General features: G+C 32.9%; 2 protein-coding genes across 5 annotated transcripts in view; one reads left to right on the forward strand and one right to left on the reverse strand.

Moving 5' to 3' along the window:
* Nucleotides 1–2,947: 2,947 nt before the first annotated feature.
* On the reverse strand, nucleotides 2,948–17,412 carry LOC128180764 (propionyl-CoA carboxylase alpha chain, mitochondrial-like). Its single transcript, XM_052848917.1, has 23 exons — nucleotides 17,329–17,412; nucleotides 16,494–16,580; nucleotides 16,219–16,335; nucleotides 15,475–15,588; nucleotides 15,235–15,288; nucleotides 14,558–14,726; nucleotides 14,242–14,320; nucleotides 13,851–13,953; nucleotides 13,571–13,665; nucleotides 13,052–13,134; nucleotides 12,499–12,636; nucleotides 11,887–11,960; nucleotides 11,662–11,736; nucleotides 11,218–11,286; nucleotides 10,760–10,835; nucleotides 10,226–10,336; nucleotides 9,708–9,810; nucleotides 9,201–9,303; nucleotides 6,557–6,655; nucleotides 6,164–6,217; nucleotides 5,680–5,820; nucleotides 5,168–5,245; nucleotides 2,948–4,552 (listed from the first exon to the last, which is right to left on the reverse strand). Exons 1-23 carry the CDS (start codon nucleotides 17,401–17,403, stop codon nucleotides 4,484–4,486), a joined length of 2,166 nt encoding a protein of 721 aa, XP_052704877.1. The 5' UTR covers nucleotides 17,404–17,412; the 3' UTR covers nucleotides 2,948–4,483.
* A 2,300-nt stretch (nucleotides 17,413–19,712) lies between these two features.
* LOC128180009 (probable ubiquitin carboxyl-terminal hydrolase FAF-X) overlaps nucleotides 19,713–27,974 on the forward strand; it is a 28,465-nt gene continuing 20,203 nt past the window's right edge. For 3 of the 4 annotated variants that reach the window (XM_052847743.1, XM_052847746.1, XM_052847745.1), the window contains exons 1-19: nucleotides 19,713–19,863; nucleotides 21,023–21,370; nucleotides 21,693–21,805; nucleotides 22,184–22,296; nucleotides 22,431–22,533; nucleotides 22,679–22,791; nucleotides 22,922–22,988; nucleotides 24,080–24,264; nucleotides 24,464–24,602; nucleotides 25,063–25,215; nucleotides 25,306–25,410; nucleotides 25,554–25,652; nucleotides 25,786–25,893; nucleotides 26,434–26,550; nucleotides 26,694–26,847; nucleotides 27,005–27,092; nucleotides 27,438–27,489; nucleotides 27,605–27,676; nucleotides 27,768–27,871. In XM_052847743.1, the coding sequence (XP_052703703.1) occupies nucleotides 21,040–21,370; nucleotides 21,693–21,805; nucleotides 22,184–22,296; nucleotides 22,431–22,533; nucleotides 22,679–22,791; nucleotides 22,922–22,988; nucleotides 24,080–24,264; nucleotides 24,464–24,602; nucleotides 25,063–25,215; nucleotides 25,306–25,410; nucleotides 25,554–25,652; nucleotides 25,786–25,893; nucleotides 26,434–26,550; nucleotides 26,694–26,847; nucleotides 27,005–27,092; nucleotides 27,438–27,489; nucleotides 27,605–27,676; nucleotides 27,768–27,871 (2,216 nt within the window). In that variant the 5' untranslated portion in view covers nucleotides 19,713–19,863; nucleotides 21,023–21,039. Of the gene's footprint in view, nucleotides 19,864–19,895; nucleotides 20,109–21,022; nucleotides 21,371–21,692; nucleotides 21,806–22,183; nucleotides 22,297–22,430; nucleotides 22,534–22,678; nucleotides 22,792–22,921; nucleotides 22,989–24,079; nucleotides 24,265–24,463; nucleotides 24,603–25,062; nucleotides 25,216–25,305; nucleotides 25,411–25,553; nucleotides 25,653–25,785; nucleotides 25,894–26,433; nucleotides 26,551–26,693; nucleotides 26,848–27,004; nucleotides 27,093–27,437; nucleotides 27,490–27,604; nucleotides 27,677–27,767; nucleotides 27,872–27,974 lie in introns of those variants that run through there. The other variant, XM_052847744.1, reaches the window with a different exon arrangement.

Raw genomic sequence — 27,974 nt, forward strand, 5'->3', positions numbered from 1 at the left:
ATGCATGTAACAAACCTTTCTTTGTTGAAGGATATAAATTTTTTCGACTTCGAAGCGAGTTTTTTATGCCCTAGAGGAAAAAACATTGTGGGCTCTAATTTCCTCTGCATTGATCGTAGTTCACAGATAAATTAAGGGTGTTGTTTACTCAGGGTTTGAGTTCTCAAATTCGAATTGTTATAAAGTTCAATGTCATGATTAAAATTTGCTCTAAACACAAAAAGTATCAGTGAAATGAATTATTATTGACATAACATTCGATATTTCTACTATATTATGGAATTATACCAAAACAAAAATAGACTTTTAGCCAAACAGAGGAAATTCGGACTAAATTTTGCAGATTTTGTTTTCCGCTAAAATATTTTTTTAAGTACTCTAATATTAAAAGTTAAGATTTTATATTTTAGTCTATATAATTTTACATATTTTCTGTTAGTTTTACCTCATTATTCATTAAAATAATCGTATGGCCCGAATTTAAAAAATATTGAAATATGCTTAAAAACGATAAAAGACACCATATCTCAAAATTTTGATCATTGACCTCATATAAATTATATGCCAACAGAATAAGATCAATATAAGTAGTTTAATACTATAAATGTTTTTGTATTATCATCATTCAATTTTTTGTAAAATTGGATCAAAAATGGGTAGGAATTTGAAAAGTGATAGAGGAAATTCGGACTGGAATATTTATAAAAATTTTGAACGAAAACTTAATGCTTTGTATGTATTTAATGTCACTGCCATTCATAAATTGTATTTCATTTTCAAAAGTGTTGAGCAATTTGTATTATTTTCACTATTAAGAAAATCTCAATCATAGTGTAAAATTTTAAGTGATTTTCCTTTAATTTTCCAAAAATATACAATGGCCATTAACTCAAAAAGTAGGTCATTGACCTACTTTTTTGAAAATGAAAATTAACACTACAATTAAAGGTCTATAACACACAATAGTTGGTTTTTCATTATCATCAGTGGAATTTTTTTTCGTTCTGAGTAAACGTCATCCTTAAGTGCAAAAAAATTCAGTAAGAAAACAAAGAAAAGCATGTCTTAAATCTGGACAACGATGATTTACGGGGAAATACAATGTGATGATTATACATTTTCCGTGATTAAAAACGTCCATTTTCTAAAATTTTGAAATAAAACAAATACTGCAATTTCCTTTGACAACAATTAAGACACCCAGAAAAACAGCTGCCAAGTGTAAAGACAGTGCTTTACAGCATAAGAAACAAAATCAATCAGAGAAATACATGCAGGATAGAGACCTCCTTTTTATGGCTGAAATACCTTGTTAGGATGATGCGTTCAGCGCCTACCATGGGATGAAATCTAGAATCGTTTAAACAGAGCAATTTCTATCACAAAGGCCTTACTTGATGATTTATAGAAAAATAAATCAAACATTCTCAGGAGAGCATACACCATAACCATTGTTATCTTATTTTAGTCCATTTTATTTGTCAACTGATTTCTGAAATATGAGATCCACTCTCGCACATCAACAGGCATGTAAATATGCATGTTGTTAATTCACCGACTATAGATTTGATTTAAGAGACATAAAGAGGAGAAAAGTTTTAGATTTCTTCTAGAACTTAATCATTCAGACCAAATGATTCTTATGGAATGTGATTTGCCATTAAAAGCTTTTCTAAAACAAATGGCCAATGTTGCCCTTTTACAGAATTAAATCCATATATCCTAGTATAGTGCAAATCTTCAACCAAAGAAGAGAGCTGCGATTAAAGAAAGTATACAATTTAGGCATTATAATAATATTACATCTACCGGGTATGATTCCCTTTATTTCTTACGGACACTAGCTCTGTAGAGACTGACAGGACTGAAATCTACCAGCCCCGTTTATCGATTGGTTGAAACCATCAGAGACCTGAGAAATTCACGGACTGCACGAAATAATCATGATGATGCCGTCAGACTCATATTCGCAAAAGTGACGATTTGGCTGTGTCTTTAAACGAACGTACTGATGTACCAGCTCTTATTGGTCATTGTGCGAACGCAACAGTCTGAAAAACACCACCTTCAAGCGTTGCATATGCGCAAAGAAAGCGCAATAGAGACCCGATTGACATTCAAAAAAAAAACTCAGAGAGGTCTCTATGCAAGCAAAATCAATTTATCACTGCGGTTATGTGCGTCAACGGTGTTGGAGCAACTGCGCAGCCACTTCCACCTGACCCATTATTTCGTTTCTACTGCGTGTTTATCAGAACACAAAGCCATTTAGTCTCAAAGTACGCTTAATTGAATGGCATTCTAGGCGACACAGCCGCGACAAATGAAGATGTTGCTGCAATGTTGCGGTGCTATAGGAGATTCTACTGCGCGCAACTCGGTGTACTACATTATTCATGGACGCAGCAGGCACGCCTGGAGGATGCAGCCCCGTTTGGAACTTGGGACTGGGGTTTTATCAGGGTTATGAGGTTGCCACACCGCCCTCTATTTCTTTTCCCAGGTGGAGTCCCATCTTAAGGCCCTTAAGGTATTTCTGAAGTTTCCTTTCTCAGGACATGGCCAGTCAACTTCAATATTTTTTCTTTTATGTGGGCAGATATGGCAGCTGTTTGAGTTCTTTTGAACAGCTCCTCGTTTAAAGTTATAGTTAATAAAAAGTAATTCATTTCGTTCATTTAGACAGTGTTACAAAGTGGTTGAAGCTCAGAAAATGTGCCTATTTTTTTTTTTATTTATGCCTTATATACAGTTTTTGTGTAGGGAAATCCTTCAAAGTTCCCAAGTCAGTGTATTTTTTTTGTTAGATAAATTGTACCTCGACCTTCAAATTTATTACATTTTCATTATTGAAATTCTAATATATTCCTTTCCAAAGTCATACACATAAATAATCTTGAATATCTGTCATAAAATTTCAAAACCTGCAGTTACAAAACATATAAAGTACAATCAAATAATTCTCATTTATTTAGAATAAAACAGGTATAAATATGGGATTCAAAAAACCACAACAAAAAACAAATGCACCTTTGCTGTTAATCTTTCAGTTCTGCAGATAATACATGTAAGCTAAGAAGCTTTTGACACTCTAATAAATGCATACATCTCTCCTAATAAACAAGATTACATCCAGTTATTTGTACATCTATAGTTTTTTAAGAAATGGGTTCTGTTACTCATATATCATAAAATCATAATTGTACATGCCAAATTTATAGATACATGATCAGACTGCTATTTTTCTCAAACAAAACCTGTAAACTTCACATTCTGTTCTAAATCTAAGGGACTGAAATGTTATTAGATACATGTACTATATGAACGATGAAATGCCACTGTAAATATGTTACTATTGTTCTTTAATATATCCTTTACATCTTTACACTCTCATATCATATACCTTTTAAATCTGAATCTTTACTTTCTTTTATGTCACATGCAAATGCCTTAATTTTCTATCACATCTAAATGCCATTAGTTGATCAAGGTGCTAAGTTAGAGTTCTAACAAGGTGTATGGATCATTTTTCTATTCATTACAAGTTTGATCTTTCAATGTGAACTTAAATCCTAGTTTACAATTCTATCTTTAACAAGGATTATAAGTACATTTACTTGTAATCTGGTATGTACATGTAGATATTAAAATTGAACCTGCTGCTTATATATGCCAATTCTTAAAAATAAACATGAAATATATTTTCTGATATTAAATATCCTCTAGCCTTGAATGAAAATATTGGATCCAAAAAAAAAACTAATTCATGTAAAAACAAAAACATAATCTGTACGTATTAAAAACATGTACTATCACATTCACAAATACCATAATATACTTTACTACATGTATTTCACAGGAACAAAGAAGGTCATGTTTATTCACAATGGGGTACAGGTAAAATTGAGTCATAATCTGAGGTAACTTTGCCACAATCAGGAGTGAAGACAGTAAAAAGTCTTGCATATATACCATAATACAGCATGCCACAACCAGCATACAGTCAGTTAATCTAATACTGTCAAAGTCCTTTTGCTAAAATTCTTCCAAACAATGAAATATTGCAGTTTTTTTGCAATTTGCATAATTATGTGGGCTTTATTTGGCACCTAATAATTATGTAAGATTGTGTGTGTAAAGCAATATATATGTATTGATCAATTATCAAATTTTACAAAATGCAGCCAAAAATGCATACTTTCAAGGGTAAGGCAAATAGTCCGTTCTAAATGGTAATACTTATACATGTATGTACATGCATTTATAAAGATATGCAGATTCCCTATCCACACCCCTTAATAAAGAAGCTGTAAAGTGAATATATAGATATGCAGAAGATTAGGATAAAATTGGCAGCTGGTGTACATGTAAATATTGTTCTTAAAGCACTATTCTTCCCCAGGACTATCAGCACAATGTCTTTTTCATAAGCATGCTGCAATGATTAAGTCAAAATCACACCCGTGTTTCGTTTTTCAACTGTTCACTCAAACTCTACAATCACATCCCCCTCATCTACTGTCTGGCCTTGTTGAAAGTTGACTTTCTTTACCTGCAAAATTCAAAGTGTCTGTTAACTCTTGACAGAGGGTGAGACCAGGGTTATATACTGTAAAATAGTACTAGTACATATATGTTTAAAGTTGTAGACACACATGGAATTAAGAATGTCTTTTTTCTTTTTATTATCAAAAAGATTCTTTATAAAATTGATTCTATCACTCAGTCTGGTATGTATATACTCAACACTGTTAAGCTTGTAATTGGAAATCAGATTTTGCTAGGTTTGGACAATATTTCCCGTTATATCAGTATGTAAAAATTGCTGTGCATTGGTTACCCTATTTCAGTGTATGTATAGGTATACATTCATGTGTAGTGGTTACTAACTGATTATTTCTGTATGTGTAGTGGTTACTTACCTTAGCGACCTTCAGTGTATGTACATTTGTATGTGTAGTGGTTACTTACTTTAGTGACCTTCAGTGTATGTACATCTGTATGTGTAGTGGGTACTTACTTTAGCGACCTTCAGTGTATGTACATCTGTTTGTGTAGTGGGTACTTACTTTAGTGACCTTCAGTGTATGTACATCTGTATGTGTAGTGGGTACTTACTTTAGCGACCTTCAGTGTATGTACATCTGTTTGTGTAGTGGGTACTTACTTTAGCGACCCGTGCGGAGGTCATGCTGTTCTGCATCTTCATTGCTTCCAGGATACAGACCTCTTGTCCCTCGGCCACCTAAAAATAAATACAAAAAAGGAACATGATGCAATTCTTATACACTTTAAACAACCTCAAATGTGGCCACACTAAGTAATAATCATTGAAATCCCAACAATCCAATTTAAATTGAACATGTTGAAAATTACAGTTATACACCTTTAAGGTCATCAAAATGAAGTCTTTTTAAAAACACAGTTACATGATATGTTCTTCTAAGATAAAACAACAGACAAAAAAAAACAATATGATCCTAAATATTCTATCTTGAGGCACAAAAATTACAGCAATAGACAAAAGGGTCAACACACCTAGTATTATAGGAAACCTAACAAAATAACTTCATAATATCAATCATAACACTCCTATGTACCCTCTCCCTCTTCTTTCCCATTTAAATGTTACCCAGGTTCAAATATCACACAAGAGTGTTTTGACCAGATTCCACTTACCATGTCCCCTGGTTTGACAGCCACCGACTTGAGGACTCCAGGCATAGGGGCGAGGATCAGGGAGGACATGTCCACTTCCTGTTTGACAGGCATAAGTTTGGACATCTCACTGGCAAACTGTTCCAGCACCCTCACCTCATACTGAAGATACACACATACAAATATCAGCAATGTTCAATTCATGATACTGATCTCTCATGTATCAAACTGTATATATGTATATTGTATATAACTGGATGAATCAGAATGATGCTAATTACCAACAGAGAAGAAGGAGAATAATACAAATAAATACGTATACATGGGAATGGAAAGGCTGAAAACTACCAAATTTTAATTTTACTTATACAATAGCAAAAACACTGATATCCATGAGAAAATCACACTACATGTGGCTCCAGTTCAAATTTGATATGCAATTCTTCGTAAGGTGCAAAAAAATATATTTAAGGACATAAAAACCAAAACAGCACACAGTACATACCACTGTTCCAAAGAATCTCAGTTTGTACAGGCCTGCTCCAATTCTTTTTGACAACTGTAATGTTGACAAAATACATTGTACATATCAACTAGCATCATACATCCAATCAATCTTAATTGATCTAAATTTACAATCTGTGTAATACAGTCAACTTAATCAAAGTCTGAATTCTGAGTTTTTTAAAAAGCTCAAATAAAAATTTGTACTTTTTCTACTAATAAAATTCAGGAATGAAAACATTTTTGCTTTAGTAGACGGCGTAACATGTTTTCCTAATTAGCTCTTTTATTAAACAAGAGGCCCATGGGCCACGTCACTTGCCTGGGGAACAATCGGTTTGATAAAACCAGCATAGGTGAGCTAAAAACTCCAAAATCCTGTGCCAAGACATACCTGGAAGAGTTTGTTTTGACCGTTAATTTTCATATTGATGAGTGGGGAGGAGGTGTCCAGGTCAAAAGGAATATTCATTTTCTGGTCTTGAGATTCCACCTGAATCACAATTAGAATAACATGTTGTCTATATTCATCAAGTATTTGAAATACAGTTTTAAATAATTTTCAGGAATAGAATTCTTACATTCAAATAGTTTTATAATTTTTGTACACATTCGACAACTTATTGATAAATAATTCAAAAACTTTCTTTAAAAGCAGCAATAATCATTGGCTTGCAATAAATTTTTATTCATACATATTTCTTGACAAAATGAATACATAAAATCAAACAGCCATCACAAGTTTTTTAAAGTCATATCTAAATAAAGAAAATTAAATCCTTACAAAATCATTTAAGATTCCAAATCTTTGGAATATTACTCCAACCAAAATGCTTTTATCATAAATAAATCAAAGGCCTGAAGGGCCACAATGGCGTCGAGTTAAAGTTAATTTGAAGAGTAAAAACCTAAATAATTTTTTAAACAAGTGAAAAGCTGTCAATGAGACAGCTAACTGGGTTTTCTTTTTATATGTGAACTGTATCCATAATCCATGTCAACCCATATCCAGTGAAATAAAGTACCTCATATGCAATATTTTGCTAAAAAAAGACTAAGTTCAAAAGCTGGTATTTTTTTCATAAATAATCAGAAATAAAAATCCTAAAAATATTCACACCTCTGATACATGTACAATTAATCTGCAAAAGAACAACTTTTTATCTATAAAACTGTAGGAATAGTTATCCGTACAATGAGGTAACCCTATATGCAATATTTTGCTAAAAATTGACTAACTTCAAAAGCTGGTATTTTTTTCACAAATTATCAGTAATCAAAATCCTAGCAATATGCACACCTCTGATATATGTATAATTGATCTGCAAAAGAGCAACTTCTTATCTTGAAAACTGTAAGAGGAGTTATCCGTACAATGAGGGTACGCTATATCATATGCAATATTTTGCCAAAAAATGACTTAATTTTTTTTTCATAAATTATCAGTAACCAAAATACAAGCAATTTTTTTTCATAAATTATCAGTAACCAAACTCCTAGCAATAAGCACACCTCTGATATATGTATAACTGATCTGCAAAAGAAAAATTTCCTATCTTGAGAACTGTAGGAGGAGTTATCCGTACAATGAGGGTACCCTATATGCAATATTTTGCCAAAAATGACTAAGTTCAAAAGCTGGTATTTTTTTCATAAATTATCGAAAATCAAAATCCTAACAATATGCATACCTCTGATATATGTGTAATTGATCTGCAAAAGAACAACTTCCTGTTTTGAAAACTGTAGGAGGACTTATCCGTACAATGAGGGTACCCTATATGCAATATTTTGCCAAAAAATGACAAAGTTCAAAAGCTGGTATTTTTTTCATAAATTATCGAAAATCAAAATCCTAGCAATATGCATACCTCAGATATATGTATAACTGATCTGCAAAAGAACAACTTCCTATTTTGAAAACTGTAGGAGGACTTATCCGTACAATGAGGGTACCCTATATGCAATATTTTGCCAAAAAGTGACCAAGTTCAAAAGCTGGTATTATTTTCATAAATTATCGAAAATCAAAATCCTAGCAATATGCATACCTCTGATATATGTGTAATTGATCTGCAAAAGAACAACTTCCTATTTTGAAAACTGTAGGAGGACTTATCCATACAATGATGTTACCCTATATGCAATATTTTGCCAAAAAATGACCAAGTTCAAAAGCTGGTATTTTGTTTTCCATAAATTATCAAAAAAAAATTTTTTCAAAAAAAATAGAAAATGTTATTTATCACATAACTAATAAAATTACAATTCATTACAAATTTGCTCACCTAATTCTTAAAAAGTTTTGAATTTCAATTGAAAATTTAAGTTTATAGTAATATCTTAGGAGTTAAAAATTTTTTAGATTTTTTTTCTCTATTTATATGGAAATAAATATTTAAATTATTATTGTGTTTATTTCTATATATTGTATACTGCTGATAACCACTCTGTCTCTTATTATCAATTTCATCTAAAATTCACAAGGATCCAAATGACACGGGCCGAAAAGATCGGGGGTAGATAAAAGAAAGCACCCATTCACGTTGTTTACAAAGTGAAAGTAGTTCACTAGTTGGTTTATGTAGATGTACTTATCGCTCGATTAGGAAGTTTTGTTTCTACAAGATCAAACATTTGTGCATTGTCAATTTTCGATATGGATACAAAATCATCTATTTTGCAGGCTAGTACATTTCATAACCAAATTGAGTATGTAAGCCCAGCTATCGCATGTGTCTCGATGCTAGTGTATTCATCCGCTGAAACCGAGACGTATTGTTTTCAATAAAATGTGAACATTTTTAAAGACGGCAACCATTTCGAATCTGCAAACTTGTTTTGTTGACGTACAGTTCTGCTCAAAATTGAAGTATGTCATCTATTTTTCTTGAAACACATACGAAAACTTTGCACTCATTTGAGTTGTTTGGCTCCTAAAAATGTAACTTCCGGACGTACGATCCCTAGATGGCTTTCGAGCTTCGCTCGACGCCATAAAAATATGTTGCTGGTCTTTACAATATTTTTATACTCACAACAACTTCATCTCCAGCTAAGCTGACTTGAAGGGGGTAGTTTTCTTCATTCAGAGAAACATTCAGAGACCAGCTCTTAGGTTGATTGAGTGAGAGAGGTATTCTATCAGACAGTAGAAAGTGTCATAGGTTAACAATTATGAAATACAAAAAAAAAGTAACTGCAGCACTTATAATTTTATAGCAAATTAAAGGGCTTGATGGTTAGACAACTTTGTGACTATTCTAACCTCCTAGAAAAAAGAGCTTTGTATAATGTTCAATTCTTTAAGATAGATAATTGCATTTTATTTAATCTAAAATTACTTTATGGCTACAATTAAAATACATGAATTTTAGGTGGACTTGTTGACCTAACAGCATCTTTTCATGGTTAATATGTTAACTGTTACTGGCATGAATTACAAAGCTAATTAATATTTCATGAAATCGTACATCATGAACACATATCTTTCCTTTTTAACTGACTGACAGTTACATTTCAAAAATGTGGCATATTTACAGTACCTTGATTGATTTTTAAAACTCCTTGAGACAAGTTTATCTTTGATATACATCACTGCTGCCATGGCAACCAGGTCAACACTCTCTGAAGCAGACAACATCCGACCTACAAAGAAAGACCCATTATATGTTGTATACATTTTGTTTGAGTTGATATAACCCCCCACCCTACCCCAAATCAGCTTCATGATCCTGTATGTACCTTGTAAATATTCATGTAGGAATGTTTATTTTTTCAAGGAATAGTATCATAATTACCTAACCATGTACATTACCTTAATATCTTACATGTAAATTAATACGGTATGTATCATACACAGTTAAAACATGCTTTAAACAAAGTGCCAAGAATGGACAATTTTGATTTGCTATAAACATAATTTTTTATAATTAGTATGTTTTAATATGTTTTAGACCTATGGGAATGACACTGGCTTTACTTGCTGTAACCATGTTTTATTGTTGAGATATTTAATCTTTTTTTTTTTCGTTACAAGTTATAAGCATGTACATGATCTAACCTTTGAACCCATCAGGGTAGACAGTAGGGAGATAATTGGTACTGATGTTCCCTGCCACAAACCTCTCCTCCGTCACAATGTCCCTCAGTAACGGAATGTTGTGAGTGACGCCTGGTCAAAATCAAACAGGGAATGAACAATCAAATGTTAACACATTAGGAAGTGGTACTTCAATAATACCAAAATGTACAATTAAGGAGGCTGGATGGTCAACAAATTAGCCAGCAGATCAGCCTTAAACTTTTAAATATGATATTTTTGGCCATAAACTATGATTTAGAAAAAATCCACGTATTTTGCCTTTGAAATATGTACACGTTCCTATATCTTTAATTAGAGCTCTTCGTCTAAGGGAGGTAAATATAGCCTAAAAATGGCCACAACCACCTAGGCCTCTTACATGTAAATTCCAACATTCTACAAATTTAAAATATTAATTCTCTTAAATATATATGAAAACATGGATGGACCAATATTTATGTATGCAAAACATGATTCTAATTACCAGTACATTTAACCATATATAGTTAGTACCTTTAATGACATAGGAGTCCAGGGCTTTGACCATGACATCCAGCGCTTCTTGTCTGTTACTGCCATATGTAACCAACTGTAAAAGTATTCACACCATGTTAATGGAATTCTCTGGGTACTTCTATTAATTTATAAAATATCTAAGCTTATAATACATGCACTGCTTTGTTTTGAGGTGATACATGTACAGTTCAAATCTGATATTTTAAACATGGGCAAATGCCATGGATATGTCTATTAAGTAAGTTTGAAGTCCCACTATTTCCTGTTCGTATTTTAAACTCAGTATCTCAAATCCTCTGATATCTTGAATTTTTTTTGATCCAATCATGCCTGAGATAAAGAGGTTTGACTATACAAGCCCGTGTCTCAGTGTATGAGTTTGTATGGTAATCTACACAGTTCAACTTGAGAAAAAATTCAAACTGGTTGGTTTTTTCCCCTTTTTTCTAGCTTACCTTGCATATCATTGGGTCATAGTACACACTGATCTCGCTGCCTTCTTGAATTCCACTGTCACATCGTACCTGCAAACATCAAAGAGACCTTGTTCAGTAACCTTAATAAGCATTTTGTACCTTTACCTTTGATTTCAAACTATTAAACCAAATAAAAATAAATCAATGAAGATTAGAGTGTCACAAATAAAATTTTTATAGATATTTACAAGTGTATATTGTGTGAACTTAATTTAATCTTAACTTTATGAGACTCACCTGGTCAACTTTCTGATCAGCATATCGCAAAAGATTATCATCCAAATCAATTTATAATTGTGTTCTCATAAAAATTACATTGGGCAAAATAAATTTGTTCAATCAATGCATTCACTTTTGAGCACAACTACTGGTGCTTAATCATACAAAATCATGATATTCAAGGTAAAATAAAGACAAACTTACTTGGTCAATGTGAGATGGCTCAATATATTTCTCGAGTCTTCCAATAGAAGGCATTCCAAAACTCTTGTAAGGATCCTTATCAAAAAGAAAACAAATTCAAATTCATCAAGACACACTTACTGAATTACTGTACCTGTGTTTTTTCAAACCTCAAGGCTAAAGCCAAGTCTTTTGCTACTGTAAATGGTAAGTTTCTGAAGCATTTGGCAAAAAAGTCAAGCCTACCTCTGCATACACTCTGCATTCAAAGGACCATCCATCAATTGGAATGTCGGATTGAGAATAAAGCAGTTTATGACCTGTAATCAGAATGACATTATTTTATTACCATGAAAATGACATACTAAAAATGACATACTACTGGTAATACTGTATACAGGGTTATTTTCACCCTGTGTAATTTTTGCCCTTCTACTTTTGCAAACAATATTGCCCAGTCTTGAATTTGCCCAGATGCTGTTGTGTTTTAAGAGAAATAATATGAGACATAGCAATTCGCCAAGTCTTAAATTTGCTTGCTGACAACAAGGGTGAAAGGAACAAAAATAAAACATGGGCGAATATTACCCTGTATACAGCAATCTTTTCAGTAATTATTTTCAGAAACCTTTCCTTGATGAATTACAATGTACATCTGTTAGTGAAACTATAAATGTACATGTAAATCATTTACACATTACATAGCTAAGCGAATCATTTAATTGACTAATTTAGCTTTCCTTTAACTGAGCAGATCATCTGATGGACTATTTAACCTTTAGCTGAGCAGATCATCTGATGGACTAATTTAGCCTACCTTTAGCTGAGCAGATCAAGTGATGGACTAATTTAACTTACCTTTAGCTGAGCGGATCATCTGATGGACTATGTCAATGCCAGTGATACACTCGGTGATGGGGTGTTCCACTTGTAAACGTGTGTTCATCTCCAGGAAATAAAAATTCTTCTGAGAATCCACCAGGAATTCCACAGTACCTGTAATTACCCATGTACCATTTCAATCCACCATCATATACTTGTAATCAAGTTTCTTTTTTAATTTTTACCACTTGATAAAATCAGCTTGCTATTTCCGAAAAACAAAATAAAACAACAACAAAATATGTAAAAGATTTGTTGTTACATACTGTGGTTTCATTAATATTCAAGGGTATCAATTTTCGTGGATAAAGTGAAAATCACAGTTTCAAGGATACGTAACGAATATTGATGAAACCACAGTACCTGTTTTTAGTACATTCATTCTAATTAAAATTCAGAAGAAAAGAACTTAAAATGCATGCAGCAGCAACACTTCAGTTAGAAAAGTTTTGATTCTTAGCTCCCAGAGTTTTGACATTAAGGTCCCCTCTGGGTGGGTTAAGGGTGGAGGGGATTCTGCCTGACCTACCTGCTGAGGAGTACTGGACTTGTTTAGCGAGGGCTGTGGCCTGCTCCCCCATCCTCCTCCTCATGTCAGGGTCCACAAAGGTGCTACAACACAGAAACCAAAACTATAGCTACATGTATATAGTCTTCATCTGTGCTTATATCCTATATCTGGGTTTTTTTTGCTTGTCACAATATTTGCGAAAATGGGGAAAATCTGTAACATTTTTAATTTGCATCAGTCATTTTCTGCGATTTAAAAACTTTCTTATAGAAAATGATACAGGATATAACTTCTGTGTATTCAATTATTTGCGATTTAAAGAGATCACCAAAAAAGGGAAAATTAGATCATCCCGAAAAATTACCAGATATACATGTACGCTATTTCAAGTGCAGGAAAATCATTTTACTTCCGCATCCTTTCAATAAAGTATTAACACTGCTGCTTTATAAAGCACAAGCAATAATATATTCATTTAATAACTCTGCTTTGGCTATCATAAAGAAAATCCCTCATAGAAATATTTAGAATACTCACCTTGGGGCCTCTTCAATCACTTTCTGGTTTCTCCTCTGAATTGAGCATTCTCTTTCATTCAACCACAGAGCATTTCCATGTTTATCACACAGTACCTAAGGACAATTTTTATAGATATTTTTTACCAACTGTAGCAACCATGAGTATTTCTTAAATCAGTTTAACCAAAAAGGAGAAAAGACTAGACAAAAAAATTAAAAATTCCTTAACCACTGTGTGAATAAAAGCAATGTAATCTATAGTGTTATTACATTGACTATTTGTTTAAACAATCACTTACCTGCATTTCAATGTGTCTGGGATTGTCAATGTACTTCTCGATCAACATTCTGTCATCTCCAAAGCTGGACGCTGCCTCCTGTTTGGACAAGCGGTAAGAATCCCTGCAACCATTAAAATTCACAAAATTCAAACAGCTCACAACTATAGTTTCATAAACACCTTTTTTTGCAGCGAAATGTTTCCAATATAAGATTGAAAAAAGAAAGAATAGTTTGAAATTATTAATTCATATGTCAATTTGTTCAATTTCAAACTAATTCCCGCTGAATGGGATTGGGTACAATACCCAACTGGTCAGAAAAAAAATGTTTACCAATCTCTTGTCACTGGTTGATTATTGTGTGTTTTGTGTTTCTCTTAGTTATTAAATCATTAAGTTAAGTTCTGACCTAGCCTCCTTGTCATTCCACGCAATCCTCATTCCTTTCCCACCACCACCTGCAGAAGCCTTGATCATGACAGGGTATCCTAAAAACAGACATACGCACTGAACTATCAAAATACATTCACTGAAGTATGTACAATATTAATTATCATAAACTTTTTTTTTAAATTCTATCTCCTATCTCATTTTCACATATTAAAGTGTTTTTCAAACATTTTAGAAATTTGAATTGAGATAATGTTGCAGATAAGTTGCTAAGTTCCTGCATGTACATGTGTGATGCAATTTTTGGTCAATGTAGGAATTACAGCTGAACCAACCAATCTCGTTGGCCAGCTTGACACAGTGATCTGCATCTTCTACGACTCCATCATGTCCGGGGATCATGTTGACCTTGGCCTTACTGGCGATTCGTTTACTCTCAATCTTGTCCCCCATGGCCTTGATGGAGTTGCTACTGGGCCCTATAAACTCCACCCCTATGTCTGCCTATAAAAAACAAAATACTGTGTACAGGGAATTTTTGCCCCCGTTTTATTTTCACCCCTTTCGCCCTCGTTGTCAGCGTGCAAATTAAAGACAGGGCTAATTCTAAAGTCTTAAATTATTTCTCTTTAAACAAACCTATGACTGGGCAAATTCAAGATGGGGCAAAACCGTTTGCAAGTGGAGAAGGGCGAAAATATCACAGGCGAAAATAACCCTGTATACAGTAATCAGTGTGGTATATATTACGCACCCCTTTCTAATAGAAATAATCTAGAAAACAAAATATGCATCATAATTGGCAAAATACAGTTATCATGAAGGTAATTTTTGTACACTTAAACGTACATAACTTGTGTTATCCCACCTAACGAAATTGGCGTGAACGATTTTAATAAAAAACAACATACTGTACATGAATTTCAAATTGATTTTCTTTTTCACTTTGTTTCCAATTTTCGTTTTTAATAAGTTATACATAAGTAATAATTTTGATTATACATGTACCTACCAATTTAGCAGCAAAAACTGTATTTTCTGACAAGAAACCATAACCGGGATGCACCTAAATAAACAAAGTAAGATAATTCAATCATAATATTTACCCATAACCAATTGAAAATTGGTTGTCTGGGGACTTAATATCCTTGTTATCCTGGAAGAAAAATATCTGCTTTCAGAGTAATAAACAGTTTTATTTTTATAGCAATCAGTATAATGTATATTCAATTTATTCACATATTGCACTCACTGCCTGGGCCCCAGTATCCTTGACAGCCTTGAGAATAGCGTCCATGTTTAGATAGCTCTGGCTAGTTGGAGCAGGACCGACACATATCGCTTCATCTGCCAGGCGAGTATGAAGCTGGGGGAAAAAAATTCCTCTTTACTATTGTTATTAATATTAAAGACTAATGTTCAATGCAAATAAGGAATTAAAGAGCCCTTAATAGTTTTATTTAGCGATGCATTCCAGGATGAGCATAGTTTCCCATCTTTGTATAATGTCTTAAGGTACTTCACTACACCGAGACTTATACTTTTTAAGACACTACGTCACAAGATGGCGATTTAAATGTTTTGTTAAACTGTTTGTATCAATCGATTCAGATGTATATCGTCATAGCTCAGTGGTTAAAGTATCAGGCATGTGAACCGCAGGTCATGAGTTCGAATCCACCTGGGGCTTTTGTTTATGTTTACTGAATGAAATTTTTGAAAATATCATTTTTTAACAAAAATTGTACATTTTTTCGCCTATTTGACATATATACTTCTTATCCATCATGCTTTCTATCATAATCAAGTAATTTTCTGCTGATTTGAGAAACTTTTTCAAGGTGTAGTGAGGCACCTTAATTTTGATTGTCATTCCATGAAAAGATTCTTTTAAAAGCGATGTAATTAAGTAAAAGTTACATGTAATGAATCTGAAACAATGACTCTTATTCATTTGAAATAGGAATTAAATTTGTGGGTAGGTATGTTCACTTACTGACAATGAATCAGCCTCACTGTGGACTGCCACCGTTTTAATACCGAGACGCTTACAACTGTGGATAACCCGGCATGCTATCTCTCCACGATTGGCAATAAGGATCTTTTCAAACACCTTAAGATGTACATAATTTGAAAATTATGGTACAAAATTAAGATTTAAAACTCTTATGTGTTCTCATCATCACAAAGTTATAGCTAGATAATGTATTCAATCTAGGCTACAGGTTGTATAATTTTTTCAATTAGTTTTATAAACATTTAAAGTCTTACTTCTTCTCCCTCATTGTATTTGTCATTCCAATACAGATTTTTCAGCTTTGGAGCAGTTGTATAAATACATCTTTTATATTCTGCAGGCTATAATGGAAAGAAAAAGATTAAAAATATTTATCATGCTTACACATGTACACCATGTACATACGTACTTCTGAACAGTGAAACATATTGAGAGACAATTTTATTTGCATAAAATTATTGCAATATTCACTACTTCTTTCACTGTGAAAGTTGGTTGTCTAAAAATTTAACAAGATAGGCAAAGACCATAGTTTAATGGGTTGACTCCGTACTTTTCATGTCATTTGCAATGCAAAATCTGTGTAGACTTTCTAATATTTGGTTGTGTATTGAAACCTGTAGCAGCAGAGGGAGCATCTCAAAACTGAAAAACTGAACTTTTTTCATCTAGTGGATAAACTTAGTTTGAGCAGAAAGGTATTAAGATAATCGGAATATTAAACAAAAAGTGTGGAAGCAGAAACTTAGGAAGAATTTAGTTTTTGGTCTAGCTGTAGAAAAAATTCGGACCTGATCAGTGATCTTGCGAATACAGCGTAAACTATCGCATTAATAGGAGAGCTTTTCAACTCATATGTCAGGAGTTGGGTGAATTATAAATTGAATCAAATGCAATGTAAAGGTAGCATCAAAGACGTTCATAATTACATGCGTTGGTAAGCTTTTCCTAAAAGTTGAAGGACAACCTTTAGTCTATATACAATTTTTAGGAACATCGTATCATTACCCTGCAATCATAATGCACCCTCATAAGATTTTAAATAAGTATAATCATACTTTGTAGATAATACAAAAATGTTATATTTACCTGACATGCCGATCTTACTCCCTGTGCACTGCAAAATCGTAGAGGTCCCCGGAGTCTTAACACCGTCGCTGCCATCTTAATACCCAACAGTAATAAAAACTAAATTTCGGACAAAAACGAACAGCTATTATTTTCAAGCAGTCGATGAATTTTTGCTCTATCAATAATTTTAGAATTAACACATAAATAACTAATGCATAAAAGTAAAGTTTTTATCATTGTTTTATTTTTCCTTCTGAGAAAAAAGAGATAACATGCCGTATTAATTGTTTCCTTAACATTATAAACTTCTGTGACGTTACATATAAAAGTGTGTAGCATTTTTTTTTTATTTAAACTTTTTTTTTAAAAAATTATTATTTGAAGAATACAAGGGCAGTGATGAAAGTTGGATAGATTGAGATTAGTATTAAGATAAGGTAGAACATTATTAGTCATGATAACAGGCATGCTTGTGTGAACTTTTTTTGTTTGCAGTTACGTTTTCTCACCCTTGAATTTATTCCAATAATCAACTCTCTATCTTTTAGATAGCTTTGATTTCATGCTGATTTTTGTAACAATCGACTTTTAATGGTTTAGGGTTCATATAAAACGTAAATTCTCTTTTCAAAATTATTGTATCAATAACAATTAAAATATTCACAGCTGAAGTTCCTAAATCATTAACACAAAAAAACAACAACAACAAAACTAAACCCCAAACAAGTTATATAAAAGGTAAATAGAGATTCTTAAAAGGCAGCAAAAAATTAATTAATATAATTTTGATATTGATATTACGTGTACATTTTTTAGGAAAGGGGGTAGGTTGTATATGTATTTTAAAAGTGAAGAAGGTATATATGTGTATATATAAGGCCTACAAAACAATACAACTACACAAAGTTATTATTACAAACACAAAATTATGAAGAACAAAATAAATTCTGTGTTTTAACGAACTAACCGGATGAAAAATTGCAATTGCCTACAAATTAAAACTGTGTATTATTTATTTATTTATTTATTTATTTTTGCAAATTGCATGCAAAATGATGTAACCATCAAAGATTAACTTTTGTTAAAAAAAAAAAAAAGAAAGGTCAGCTTTGTTTTAAAAGAACAATTAATTTTTCCTCATTTGATTCTTTGGGCATGCGGTATTGGATTCGAGTGAAACTACTTCTATAAAATCTAGCTTGTTCATACTTCCCTTTTTTATTTCTTTTTTAGGTCAGTGTACTTTGTCAAATATTTGATCGAATTTTCTTAGAGTAATTAATCATTTTTCACAAGTGATAGATTTAATTTGTGTGTGCGATTTAGATGGATGAACATAATTTGAAAAAGGATATAACTGAGGTACTGCTACACTATCTTTTATTTCTTCTCAAAAAGATTTTTCCGTAAGACTTTATAGAAAAAGTCAAGAAAAAGAGTGCCCACTCCCTGGGATATATGGTGTTCACACATCCCTCCCTGGATATTTTTTACATCTAAAAATTGCTTAACTAGTAAACTTTGTTTAAAATAGTCCTTTTTGTACGGATGTGGCATATTTTCTCCTTTTCGACCGCTTTTCGTCACATTTTCAAATTAAAAAAGTTCATGGGTGTGACTATTTCATCGCAGAGATAGTATTTTAGAGAAAACAATGCGGTGTGCAGAGATTTAGTTCATGTTCTGAATGTTTTCACCAATTAATTGTTTTGAATTTAATGAGAAACAAACATTTTTGTTCCATGTTAAGACTCTCGCTATATAAAGCTTTACAAAAATGTTTGAAAGTAAAAGTAGCCCTAAGATCTCAAATTCCTCTGTTTAAGAAATGAATAAAAAATGCATACATCGATATATTACAAGTGTACGGTGAAGTTGTTATTCCAGCTTCTTTAGCCAAGGGTTTCTGATCCTCACGAACCGGTTCATAAGGAGAGTGCAAATCAGAAATCCTTGGCTAGAGAAAATGTTATTACTCTTACTATTGAACTTATTTATGTTTATGTTTTGTCTCTGGTATTGCCCATCATTATGTACATTTTTATTGTACTTTTTGGCAAATAGAAGTTAATAACTATAACATTAATGCACTTATTAAAAAAAGACTTCTTGGGGGTAAATACTTGCAAAACTAATGGGCAATGACCTGTCATAATTCTAGTACATTTTGTTTCTAGTGAAGTTAGTATTAACCAAGGGAAACAAATCAAAGTTATTTTAAAATCCGTTTTATGCGATTATAAAAATTTTGTCTATTCATAATTATTAAAAATAAAAATTATTTTAAACAATGCATTTTTACCTAGTTTGTCAAGTCTTAATATTCTTTGTATTCAAATTATTGAATCCATCAATTTTTGAACTAAGTCTATCGTATGCTTTAAATCTCGTTTACACGAGATTATGTCATTAGACATTTTCCGTAGTCGCAGACAGTGGAACTCGATGCATTAGGCATCGAATCCATAGATCTTTAATTTCTAAAGATCTTGCAAATGATTTGAAGAACCCCAAAGCATATGAAAGTTAGCGTGTCACATTGAATTTTAAAAGGTAAATGACCTTTGTTAAAAATAGCGATTTGCTACGCGAAAGTCGACTCGATAGTCGGCCATGTTATTGTGAGATCCGGGATTTCCAGACCAAAATAAACGCAATTGTCAAATTTAGAAAAGCAAAGTAATGGTATTTTATTTCAGTTTGAACGATAAAGCATACTGTTTTTATCATATATGATGTCATGACACCCGGGGAAGGTGTAAAATAGAAAAGGCTCACATATTCTGTTCAAGGAGAAAGTAAGAATGATTGAAGCATGTGATGATATTTTGCTATGTAGGAATCAAACAAAATAGTTGTGTCAAACTTATTCAAAGATATAGTATGTTATATACTTGTATATAATTGTTGTTGAAACTTGATCTTATTTCCAGCAGCAACATTTGGTTTTGAGATTCTGCCTTGCTTAATATTTGGACGGAAGGCTTCACCAAATCTTCGAACAGTTCTTCACAATTTATGTTTAATTTCTGCATTAACTTTGGTCCCCTGTTGCATTGAGATCCGGATACCTAATTGCGTTACTCCCTGGCTTCAGTTTTGCAGCCTTGCATGATTTGTATCAAAATTTCACTTCTCATAATTTAATACATATAGTGATGAACTCACAATTTATTTCACTGGTCTGTTTGTTTTGTTTTTGTGTCTTTATTTCAATCATCAGTGGGAAGCATGATGCTTATTTGCAGAAATATGCTATGATTTAAAGCTTTTCATATGGGCATCCTTATTTTACCTTTGAAAAGCATTTCAATTTGAGCAAAATTGTTAGATGGATTATGACAGACTGTTTAGCGATTACTTGGTGAATGTGTCAGTCCAGATAAAAAGCCAATCCAAATCTCAGCTGAGATTTATTTCTTATGTACTGCTGATCATAGACCAAATATTTTTTTTCACAAGTACATCAGGGATCCAGATTATAGTTGAATTGAGTTGTCCTCAGTTTGGCTTCTTCAGCTAAATTTCCACATCTGTTATAGCTAACATTCATTTAAACACAATATAAGAAAATATATGATAGTAACGTTAATTAATACATATACCATATGAAAGAAAAGCTATGTCAAAAATTTAGTTAAAGAATCTCAAAATTAACCAAAAATGTTGCATTTTATGTGTTTGAGATAAAATTTAGTTTTCAATATTGCAGATTTTGGTCACACGACCATGACCATTGTAATGAAAGGGGGACAGTCAGGGGGAGATGCCCCTCAAGATGCTCCACCTCACCAAGGAACAACTCAGGTTCCCCCGTCAACTCCCCAGAACAATACCGGACCCCCAGCTAGTGGATCTGTAGTGATGACTGATGAAGTGGCTCCAGCAGATGTGTCCATTGATCTAGTGGAACTGAAAGATGACCAGGAGCCTGACTTCCCCATGGTGGAGTTGGGGAGACTGGATGAAATGATTAACCGGCCTAGATGGGTGGTTCCTGTTCTGCCTAATGGAGAACTAGAAGTTCTTTTGGAAGCTGCCATCAAGCTCTGTAAAGAAGGTAGGAGTATATGAAAGATTCATTGTCCTTCCATAAAAAATAAGAATAAATGATGCATTATGCAATGCTGCAGATTTCCATATATATATAAAAAATCATTATCCTGTCATTAAGAATAGATGATTGTTCAATGTTGCACATCTTGTAAAAAAAAAAATCTTGTCATCCTGTCCTATAGAATAGATTAGATGCTAATGCAATGCAGCTTTTTTCCAAGGTTGGATATTTTGTTTTAAAACATGATGTGCAGTAATTGTTAGAGATACCAATTATTTCATTGAACTGAGTCAAAATTTTAACTTTGCCTTATTGTTTTAAACAGGACTCGATACAAAAAGTGAACCTTGTCAGAGGTTCTTCAGGGAGGGACTGACTGTATCATTTACTAAAATAATGACAGATGAAGCAGTTAGTGGTTGGAAGTACGAAATCCATGTAAGTTTTAGTTTATGACATAGATTCAGTCACATTTCAAGGTTTTCTCATGATGCCAAATAGGGCAATATTTTTTCTATAAAAGTATACATGCAATCAAATTTTAAATATCTGTTGTTTGATTCTGGTGATTTGTAAACAACTGTACACCAACCTTTATTTGCATTCAATAACAATTTTTTCATAAGAGTCTTATTTCTAACCATGAATCAGTCCTTGATGAGGATAATCTTTATATACTTTGTCATGAAAATTATTCATTAATCAAAACCAACCCATTTATTTCTTGATGATAGTGAGAAATAGTAATTCAGAATAGAAGCTAGTTCGCAGTTTCTGAATTGATTTAAAATGCATGTCTATTTGATATTTTTTTAGCGATGCATTTTGAAAAATGCAGAAAAGTTGATTGAGTTAGTGGTAGCCAAACTGTCCCAGGACTGGTTCCCACTGTTGGAGTTGTTAGCCATGGTTCTGAATCCACATTGCAAGTAAGTAATTGTAATCAGGGTACTGACAGTTGGATTGTCTCTACTTTATGTACTTGCATGTAAAAAAAAATTTAAGTCAGTAGATTAATAATATAATAGAGATATTTGTTAACTTTATAATTTGACACTTTTAGGTTTCATATCTATAATGGAAGTCGTACCTCAGAAAGTATACAGGCTGGTACTGAGAACTCAGAGGAATTGTTTGCTCGTCCTCCTGATCCGAGAAATCCGAAAGTAAGAATTTCCCCTGAATGCAATGTTTTTGTTGTTCTTTGTTTATGGATCTATATGATTAATATCTTGCTCTTATTTTTCTAAAGTTGAACACATAACAGGTGGGGATTTTATTTAAAATGTTTGTTTTATTTATATTTTACAGGGATGGCTGGTAGACTTGGTGAATCATTTTGGGAAGTTAGGTGGATTTCAGATTCTGCAGGAAAGATTCAAAAGTGGTCAACTCTCTGTGCCAGTAGTAGCAGCCCTGATCAAGTAAGCTATGACACTGAAAACTGACCAGAAAAGTTTGATGGTGAAAAAGTATTTTAAAATTGTTGATGATTTAAAAATTGAAAGTGATGGTATTCAGACTGATTAATGATGTTATACATGTATATTTCAGACCTTTTGGTCAGTGTGCTGAAGTCCTCACACCCCAGACAGTTGAACAGTACTTCTTGCCTATTGTTGTGAGTATAACAGTTGAATTAATCATTTGACACACACTCTTTATCTTAATTTTTTGTTTCTGACATAGAAAATTAGAGACACTGTGTCTAGTTTCAGGATATATTCTGGAATTTATATATCCAAAGATCCATATATCTTTATGGAATATAAAATACTAACGAGATATTCTGCTTCATTAAAAAGCTTACAATAACCTTAGAATAAAACTAATACCTTGCACAACATTTATTGAACAGATGTCATTTGAATCATGGTGGTTTTCCAAATTTTGAAATTATAATGGGATTAATTTCAGGCAGGTTTTTAAAAGGGGGAAAGGGAGGGGGAGACTCTTTTGAAAATCTTGAAAAGCCCCCCCCCCCCCCCCCCCAAAAAAAAAAAAACCCGAAAAACAAACAAAAACAAGAAAACAAAAAATCCAAAATTTACCAATCTTCAAAATCTTAATTAAGGGGGGGGATGCATTGTACCTAAATCTTAAATTTCAAGGTTGATTTTTGTAATTTCACATTTTTATATGCTTTAAAAAAGTAAAGGGCTAACTCTGTCATAATTCAATTTTCAATATGTAAATTTTAGAAAAAAGATAGCTGCAATAAAAAAAAAGGGGGGGGGGGGTAGGTCCCACTCCCCCACCCCCTAGATTTATTCTTTTTGCATTCTGGAAATGACATCATACATGTATATTTGTTAGATAAAGAGTATTTATTTTAATTGAATGCAGATACTTTTCTGGCAATGTAAATTGAAATATTGAACACTTATAGAGATAGAGTATGTAGCTAATACATGTATATTTTCGTACATTTTATATTTATATTGTATTGGCTTGAGTTGTAAGTGATAAAGGGGAATAAAACTTCTTATGCATTTAAAAGTTTTGAAGGGAAGTTTCTATTTCAAGCACTTAGTTTTTGGTATTATCAGAACAAGGCTTATTTCCTCATTGGAAATTTTCAAGTACTCATATTAAGTGTATGATATGCATAGGAAGTTACAAAAAATACTTCATTGTTACATTTATATACATGTATGTATGCCAATTTGTTCTGAAATTTTCTGGTGATGTTTCCTCTTATTTTTATTTTAGGATATTGTTCCCAAATTTCTAAATGAGTTAACAGATGAGGAATTAAAAAAGGAATCCAAAAATGAAGCAAAGAATGATGCTTTGTCATCCATTATCAAAGGACTGAAGCAGCTGGTGAACAAGCTACCAAATCAGGAAGATACAATAAAAACTTTAGAGGGTTTTAGGCTCAAAATGATCCTTAGGTGTGTTAAATCATGAAATATATGTACACATTTATATTGAAAAAGAGGACATTATGAATGCGAGAAAATTTAACTTTCATTTTATGTATTAGATTTCTCTTTCTCTTTCTATCTCTCTTTCTCTCTCTCTCATTGAATTCTATATAGTGATTTTTGAGATCTATATTTTTTTATTGATTTATCGTATTTGTCATTGTAGGTTGTTGCAAATATCTTCTTTCAATGGAAAAATGAATGCATTGAACGAAGTGAACAAAGTCATATCCAACGTCTCATTCCAGTCCAGTCGACACTCTCAAATGGAAGAAGATGAGTGGCTCACAGCAGACAAAATGGCCGTAAGTTGGCTTTGTCTATGTGCTATGATAATAATTCAAGTGTGTAAAGAAAGAATCTTTAGCATGTCATTACTTGTATGTACAATAAAACATGGTAACTGAGTACAGTTAAACTTCGGTATCTTGAACACTGATATCTCAAATACCATGGATATGTCGAAGTGATTTTTAGTCCTTAACACTTAAAATTTAAGTATTTTACCCTTCATATCTCAATACTTTGATATCTCGAAGTTTTTAATCAGTCCCATCTAGTTTGAGATAACGAGGTTTGACTGTATGCTAATAAGGAATTGATACAATCAGCAAAGAAATTTTTAATTCTCTGTAGTTTAAAAAAAAAATCTGGAACTTAATGGATATATTGAATCTCATTTATGAATAATAAATTTTTTTCTTTGCACTTTGCTTTAAGCACTATTACTGTGGAATAGATTAAAGAATTAGATGCATGTTACAGGAATGGATCCAAAAGAACGGTGTGCTAACAATTGTTTTACGAGACAGCCTCCACCAGCCCCAGTACGTGGAGAAGCTGGAAAAGATACTGCGATTTATGATCAAGGAAAAAGCCCTGACCTCTGACGACCTGGACAAGCTGTGGGAGGCCCAGGTATTCCCTCAGTGCATACAGTTCTGTTTGTATTCTAGAAATAGTTTTCTCATTATGTTAGATATATTTATTGTTTGCAATTCTTTGTAGTCGGGGAAACATGATGCCATTGTGAAGAATGTGCATGACCTGTTGGCAAAACTAGCCTGGGATTTCTCACCGGAACAGCTGGACCATTTATTTGAGTGTTTCCAGGTGGGGTCATGTTTTTCAATTAAAAATTAGAGATTTGTTTTTATTTCTCTGTACTCACGCAACAGAAAACATAGAGGCGATCAGGAAAGCAAACTATGACAGAGTAGAACCGTGTTATTACTTTCATTTTATTACTTTGACAGGTAAGCTGGACTCATGCATCAAAGAAGCAAAGAGAAAAATTGTTGGAGCTCATTCGACGATTGGCTGAAGACGACAAAGAAGGTGTAATGGCACACAAGGTAATGACAGACAGTTCAGGTGAACTTGTCGCTAAAAATTGAAGAAACCTAATATCTTTCTTGTACATACTCTCTACAATTTGTATATTTAGACAACGTGAGTTTAACTGATTTACACCCAATTATGTTACAGGTCCTAGGATTACTGTGGAACCTAGCACACAGTGAGGATGTTCCTACAGAGATCATGGATCAGGCATTGACAGCCCACATCAAGATCCTAGACTACAGCTGCTCACAGGTAATCAGTTCATTTCTGAAATTCATCTTAGTAAAATAACAAATCTTTAGCTGTACTCAAACACAATGGCATATTCAGGTGTTCTATTGCAGGTTACAAATATTTATAACATTTAAATCAATTCTCAATACTTAGGGTGCTTTCCATTTAACCGGCTTTGCCGGTGTTGCTTTAGTTGCCAGCGACCAACATTAAAACTGCAAATAGCCAGAATTTCTCGACCAAATTTTGAGATAAGTATCAGTTTTAAGCTGCAATTTTCCTCATTGGAGCATTGTGACGTCACCGTTTCCTGATGGTGTCGGTGGCAAGGCAACGTTATTGGAAAGCGCCTGTAGATCTAATTCATAAATATTGAACTACATTTGCTTGAAAATATGTTTTGATGATTAGAATTTTGAATGGTCTTTCAAAGAAATAGCAAAGAAGAAAATTTTGATTAATACCCTAACGATTTATACCAATAGATGTACTTGATAAGAAATTTAAAATCTTGAAATTTGATTGAATATAAATTTAAAATTTGATTGAATTATATAGGATAGAGATGCCCAAAAGATGACTTGGATTACCAAATTTGTTGAGGAATTAAAAAATGACAAATGGGTGTTGCCAGCTTTGAAGCAGATTCGGGAAATCTGTCAGCTTTTTCCTGAGGTAATTGGATGTTTTTGAGAAACAATTTTGCATGAAATTAGATTTTGATGTAAAAAAAAAAAACCCCAAAAACAGCTGTGTATGTAAAGTCTTGATTTTAAGAACTCTTTTACTTTAACATCGATGTGGTTTTCTTTCATCAGTCTCCACAAAATTTTCCCCATGCTCCACAGAGGGCCTCTCATGTTTACTATCGTAACACGGTGATAGCACAGCTCCAGAGTAACCACTCCATAGTGATGTTAGTGGCCACCAATCTGTCCAACTACATGAAGAAAGCTCGCGAACTAGCACGAGGTATGTAGGATTTCCGACTAGGTGTAAATCGGAGTAGGGATGGGGGTGTTCCAAATAGCATTTACCATATCAGTTTCTCAATTATTAAACAAGATTGGTGAGTTTTGTAGAAGAATTATAAAGATAGTAATTTTTGTGTTTATTATTGTGATTTTAGAGCATCCAGATTTAGATTCTAGTAATATTCTACCCGATGGAAGATTTAATCATATACAACAAATACAAGAACGTCTTAGGTTTTTAAGGTATGTACAGATGAAAGTGTGGTTCATGTGTTCAAAAACTTGAATAATGATAACTATGATAATTTTGTTTTGAAAATTTTGAATGTAAAGTTCAGTTTTCCTAGAACTTCTAATGATATATACATTCAAACCTCATTATCTCAACTAGATGGGACTGGTTAAAAACTTTGAGATATCCCAGTATTCGATATCAAGGGTAAAATACTAAAAGTTTACATGTTTGGGACTTAAAAATCACTTCAACATATCCATTGTATTCGAGATATCGGTGTTCGAGATACCGAAGTTCAACCATATATGAACTTTATCAAACATGTTTGTAATGTCTGATGTTGTTTGTTACAGGTTTTTACTAAAAGATGGTCAGCTGTGGTTGTGTGAATCTCAAGCCAGACAGGTAAAATGATACTCAGTTATGTAAAGTCTCGCATATAGAACACTTTGGATTTCACTCATAGCAACAACAAAAGTAAACGTAATTGGCTATTCAGGGGGATTTTTATTTCTTGTAGATTTGGCAGTGTTTAGCAGAGAGTGCAATTTATTCTTCAGATAGAGAGTCTTGTTTTAAATGGTTTGCTAAGGTGAGTATCTTAATCATATATCACATGGAATACATGTATGTAAAATGTCAGATTATTTCATAGTTAATGGTTCTATTCTTGCCTGTTTCAGCTCATGGGAGAGGAGCCAGATTTGGATCCAGAAATAACAAAAGATTTCTTTGAACAAAATATTCTACAACTTGATCCAAGTCTGCTTACTGAGAATGGAATGAAGTAAGTACAGTAGTTCGCCATAAGTATGTTCCCAAAATGGTCGACGTTAACGTAGATCTCGTCATCGCCTGAAGTTTTTTGACTAACTACTTCTAACAACAAA

This window comes from Crassostrea angulata, chromosome 4 (assembly GCF_025612915.1).
Source record: "Crassostrea angulata isolate pt1a10 chromosome 4, ASM2561291v2, whole genome shotgun sequence".
Classification (NCBI taxonomy): domain Eukaryota; kingdom Metazoa; phylum Mollusca; class Bivalvia; order Ostreida; family Ostreidae; genus Magallana; species Magallana angulata.